We start from the raw sequence: 6,206 nt of genomic DNA on the forward strand, positions 1-6,206 counted from the left end.
ACACAGCACACATCCCATAGTTGGTGCCACCATGGCAATGCCATAGGCACTGATGTGCATGGACCCCATCCCATAGGATACAGGACACATCCTATGGCACCTGCCCTTTATTGACCCCATGCCATGGCATACATGGCACACATGGCACACATCCCCCAACCACCGTCCCCATGCCATGGTCAGGCACACATGGCACACGTCCCATGTCTGGTGCCACCATGGCAATGCTATAGGCACATGGACCCCATCCCATCCCATCCCATAGGATACAGAACATAGTCCATGGCACCTGCCCTTTATTGATCTGTTGCCATGGCACACATGGCACACATGGCACACATCCCATGGCAATGCCATAGGCACTGTGGCACATGGACCCCATCTCCCATCCCCATCCCCATCCCATAGGATACAGGACACATCCCATGGCACCTGCCCTTTATTGACCCCCTGCCATGCCATACACGGCACACATCCCATGCCATAGCACCCATGGCTGGTGCCACCTTGGCAATGCCATAGGCACTGATGCGCATGGACCCCATCCCATAGGATACAGGACACATCCCATGGCACCTGCCCTTTATTGACCCCCTGCCATGCCATACATGGCACACATCCCATTGTTGGTGCCACCATGGCAATGCCATAGGCACTGTGGCACATGGACCCCATCCCATAGGATACAGGACACAGTCCATGGCACCTGCCCTTTATTGACCCCCTGCCATAGCACACATGGCACACACGGCACACATGGCACATGTCCCATGGCAATGCCATAGGCACTGATGTGCATGGACCCCATCCCATCCCCATTCCATAGGATACAGCACACAGTCCATGGCACCTGCTCTTTATTGACCCCCTGCCATGCCATACACGGCACACATCCCATGCCATGGCACCCATGGCACCCATAGCACCCATGGCACCCATGGCACCCATCCCATGGCAATGCCATAGTCACTGTGTCCCATGTCCCAGTCTCACACCTCCCCATGTCTCTCCCGCAGGCTCCTCCTCAGCTCCCTGTCCAGCGCCCGGTGCAGCTCCCGGCACCCGTCGGCAGCCGCCTCCATCACCGGCTCCAGGCGCTCGCAGGGCACACGGGCACTGAGCTGCACCAGCGCCAGCAGCCCCGATGCCGGCAGCAGAGCCAGCGCCAGCCCCGGCCCCACCGCAGCCTCCTCGGCCCCATTGGGGTCAGTCAGGGCCGTGCCCTCGGCCAGGGCAGCTGAACCGGCACATACCACGTCCCGGAGGGGGATACCTGCGTCCAGCACTGCCAGAGCCGCCGCGGTGGTGCCGGTGCAGCAGTGACTGCCGTCTGACTGCAGGACCTGCGGGGATGGGATGGGAGTCAGATAGGGATGGGGATGGGATAGGGATGCAGGGATACAGGGATACAGGTACAGGGATACAGGGATGCCGGCGTCCAGCACTGCCAGAGCCGCCGCGGTGGTGCCGGTGCAGCAGTGACTGCCGTCTGACTGCAGGACCTGTGGGGCAATGGGATCAGAGTGTGGGTGATGTGATAGGGATACAGGGATATAGGGACATAGAACATGGATACAGGGATACATGGATACAGGTACAGGGATATAGGGATACAGGGATACAGGGATGCCGGCGTCCAGCACTGCCAGAGCCGCCGCGGTGGTGCCGGTGCAGCAGTGACTGCCGTCTGACTGCAGGACCTGTGGGGAATGCGATGGGAGAGGAGTGAGATAGGGATGGGATAGGGATACAGGTACAGGGATACAGGGATACAGGGATACAGGGATGCCGGCATCCAGCACTGCCAGAGCTGACGCGGTGGTGCCGGTGCAGCAGTGACTGCCGTCAGACTGCAGGACCTGTGGGGATGGGATGGGAGTCAGATAGGGATGGGATATGGTACATGGATATAGGGATACAGGGATACAGGGATGCCGGCATCCAGCACTGCCAGAGCCGCCGCGGTGGTGCCGGTGCAGCAGTGACTGCCGTCTGACTGCAGGACCTGCAGGGATGGGATGGGAGTCAGATAGGGATACAGGGATACAGGGATACAGGGATACAGGGATACAGGGATACAGGTACAGGGATACAGGGATGCCTGTATCCAACAGTGCCAGAGCTGCCGCGGTGGTGCCGGTGCAGCAGTGACTGCCGTCCGACTGCAGGACCTGCGGGGCAATGGGATGGGAGTGAGGGTGATGTGATAGGGATACAGGGATATAGGGACATAGAACATGGATACAGGGATGCAGGGATACAGGTACAGGGATACAGGGATACAGGGATACAGGGACACAGGGATACAGGGATACAGGTACAGGGATACAGGGATACAGGGATACATGGATACAGGGATGCAAGGATGCAGGGATACAGGGATACAGGGATACAGGTACAGGGATACAGGGATACAGGGATACAGGGATACAGGGATACAGGGATACAGGGATACAGGCATCCAGCACTGCCAGAGCCGCCGCGGTGGTGCCGGTGCAGCAGTGACTGCCGTCCGACTGCAGGACCTGTGGGGCAATGGGATGGGAGTCAGATAGGGATGGGGATGGGATAGGGATACAGGGATAGGGATGCAGGGATACAGGGATACAGAACAGGGATACAGGGATGCAGGGATAGGGATGCAGGGATACAGAACAGGGATAAGGGACAGGGATGTAGGAACATGGTACATGGATACAGGGACAGGGATGCAGGAACACAGAACATGGATATAGGGACAGGGATACCAGGATACGGTACAGGGACAGGGATACAGGGACAGGGATACAGAGACAGGGATACAGGGACATAGAACATGGATATAGGGACAGGGATACCAGGATATGGTACAGGGATGCAGGGATATGGGAAAAGGATGTAGGGACATGGTACATGGATACAGAGACAGGGATATGGGACAGGGACACAGAACATGGATACAGGGATGCAGGGACACAGAACCAATGGGCCCCGCAATGCCCGAGCACCATTAACCCTCCATCCCTCCCTATGTCGCTCCCCAGTGTCCCTCTCATGTCCCACATGCTCACCCCACATCTCCCCCCATATTCACCCCACATCTCCCCATATGCTCACCCCACATCTCCCCACATGTCCCCCCATTACCTGCACATAGACGTCGATCTGGGATCGGGGGTAGAGGCTGGTGAGGACGGCGGCCTCGAGGCTCTGCTGCAGCCTCAGTGCGAGGTCAAAGCCTCTCCCCCCCCCAATGTTCACCCCATATTCACCCCACATCTCCCCATATGTCCCCATATGTTCACCCCACATCTCCCCATATATTCACCCCACATCTCCCCATATGTTCACCCCACATCTCCCCACATGTCCCCCCATTACCTGCACATAGACGTCGATCTGGGAGCGGGGGTAGAGGCGGGTGAGGACAGCGGCCTCAAGGCTCTGCTGCAGCCTCAGCGTGAGGTCTGAGCCTCTCCCCTCCCATGTCCACCCCATATTCACCCCACATCTCCCCTATATGTTCACCCCACATCTCCCCATATGTCCCCCCCATTACCTGCACATAGACGTCGATCTGGGAGCGGGGGTAGAGGTGGGTGAGGACGGCAGCCTCGAGGCTCTGCTGCAGCCTCAATGTGAGGTCCGAGCCTCTCCCCTCCCCATGTTCACCCCATATTCACCCCATATGTTCACCCCACATCTCCCCATATTCACCCCACATCTCCCCATATGTTCACCCCACATCTCCCCATACGTCCCCCCCATTACCTGCACATAGACGTCGATCTGGGAGCGGGGGTAGAGGCGGGTGAGGACGGCGGCCTCGAGGCTCTGCTGCAGCCTCAGCGCCAGGTCTGAGCCTCTCCCCTCCCCATGTTCACCCCATATTCACCCCACATCTCCCCATATGCTCACCCCATATGACCCCATATGTCCCCCCCGTTACCTGCACATAGACGTCGATCTGGGATCGGGGGTAGAGGTGGGTGAGGACAGCAGCCTCGAGGCTCTGCTGCAGCCTCAGCGCCAGGTCTGAGCCTCTCCCCTCCCCCCCCCTTGGCCGCCTCCGTTCGGGGCCACTGAAGGGAGCGAGGCTGAAGCGGCAGCGGAGAACAGCCTGGTCTGGAGCTGAGCGGGAGCGAGGACCTCGGACCTGGGGGGGGAGGGGAGGGGATGGGATGGGGATGGGGATGGGATGGGGATGGGATGGGATGGGATGGGATGGGGATGGGATGGGGATGGGATGGGATGGGATGGGGATGGGATGGGGATGGGGATGGGATGGGATGGGGATGGGATGGGGATGGGGATGGGGATGGGGATGGGATGGGATGGGGATGGGATGGGGATGGGATGGGGATGGGATGGGGATGGGGATGGGATGGGATGGGGATGGGATGGGGATGGGGATGGGGATGGGATGGGGATGGGATGGGATGGGATGGGGATGGGATTGGGATGGGGATGGGGATGGGATGGGATGGGGATGGGATGGGATGGGATGGGATGGGGATGGGATGGGGATGGGATGGGATGGGATGGGATGGGATGGGATGGGGATGGGATGGGATGGGATGGGGATGGGATGGGATGGGATGGGATGGGATGGGGATGGGATGGGGATGGGATGGGGATGGGGATGGGGATGGGGATGGGATGGGATGGGATGGGGATGGGATGGGGATGGGGATGGGGATGGGGATGGGATGGGATGGGATGGGGATGGGATGGGGATGGGATGGGGATGGGATGGGATTGGGATGGGGATGGGATGGGATGGGATGGGGATGGGATGGGGATGGGATGGGGATGGGATGGGATGGGGATGGGATGGGGATGGGATGGGATGGGATGGGGATGGGATGGGATGGGATGGGGATGGGGATGGGATGGGATGGGATGGGATGGGGATGGGATGGGATGGGATGGGATGGGGATGGGATGGGGATGGGATGGGATGGGATGGGGATGGGGATGGGATGGGATGGGATGGGATGGGGATGGGATGGGATGGGGATGGGATGGGATGGGGATGGGATGGGATGGGGATGGGATGGGGATGGGGATGGGATGGGATGGGATGGGGATGGGATGGGATGGGGATGGGATGGGATGGGATGGGATGGGGATGGGATGGGATGGGATGGGATGGGATGGGGATGGGGATGGGATGGGATGGGATGGGGATGGGATGGGGATGGGGATGGGATGGGATGGGATGGGATGGGATGGGATGGGATGGGATGGGGATGGGATGGGGATGGGATGGGGATGGGGATGGGGATGGGATGGGGATGGGGATGGGGATGGGATGGGATGGGATGGGATGGGGATGGGATGGGGAGAGGGAGCGAGGGGTCAGAGGGGGGGATGTGAACGGGGGGGAAGGTGTCAGAGGGGAACGGGACCGGACGTGATGGGCATGGGAGGGAGGGGGAGGGAATGGGAACGGGGGGGGATGGGAAGAAACGAGCATGGGACGGACACGGGTGGGGGATGAGGTTGGGTGAGGGGTGGAATGGGGGTGGGGGATGGGGAGGTGCGGAGGGGGGAGGGGAAGGGTGGGATGGGGGTGAGGGAGTGGGGTATGGGGTTGGGGGAGGGGGGTGCGGGGGGATGTGGGTGGGGGAGGGGCAGTGGGGGCTGGGCTCTGACCTCCCTCGGTCCGTATACGACAGCCACGGGTCTGGTGTTCCCACCGCCGGGGGGGGAGGGGATGGGACAGACACGGGGGGGGATGGGAAGGGGACAGGAAGGGAACGGGAGGGGGGGGATAGGACGGGTGGGGGAGGGGGGGATAGGGGAGTGTGGGGGAGGGGAGGATGGGGGTGGGGGAGGGGTTGGATGGGTTGCGGAGGGGGATGGGGGAGGGGGGGGATGGGGGTCAGGGGTTGTGGTCAGGGGTTGTGGTCAGGGGTTGGGGTCAGGGGTTGGGGTCAGGGGTTGGGGTCAGGGGTTGGGGTCAGGGGTTGGGGTCAGGGGTCAGGGTCAGGGGTCGCTGTCTGACCTCTCTCGGTCCGTACACTAAGGCCACAACTTTGGTGTTTCCCTGTTCGATGTAGGCGGATCCGTCCGCGCGCGGGAACAGCCCCAGGCGCATGCGCAGAGACCGGATCTCCCGCGGGCGGCGGCCGTCCAACCGGAAACCGTCATCCGACAGCAGCTCCGGAGCGGACATGGCGGACAGGGGCGGACGGGAGCACTTCCGGGGCAGGACACCGTCA

The 6,206-nt window shown here is 61.3% G+C and overlaps 1 protein-coding gene across 1 annotated transcript; it reads right to left on the reverse strand.

Annotated features, from left to right (window-relative positions):
* Positions 1 to 932: 932 nt before the first annotated feature.
* EXOSC4 (exosome component 4) lies at positions 933 to 6,206 on the reverse strand. The gene is made up of 3 exons (XM_034061747.1): positions 5,990 to 6,206; positions 3,929 to 4,135; positions 933 to 1,343 (listed from the first exon to the last, which is right to left on the reverse strand). The coding sequence occupies exons 1-3, from the start codon at positions 6,158 to 6,160 to the stop codon at positions 990 to 992; spliced, it is 732 nt and encodes a 243-aa protein (XP_033917638.1). The 5' UTR covers positions 6,161 to 6,206; the 3' UTR covers positions 933 to 989.

This window comes from Melopsittacus undulatus, chromosome 1, assembly GCF_012275295.1.
Source record: "Melopsittacus undulatus isolate bMelUnd1 chromosome 1, bMelUnd1.mat.Z, whole genome shotgun sequence".
Lineage (NCBI taxonomy): Eukaryota > Metazoa > Chordata > Aves > Psittaciformes > Psittaculidae > Melopsittacus > Melopsittacus undulatus.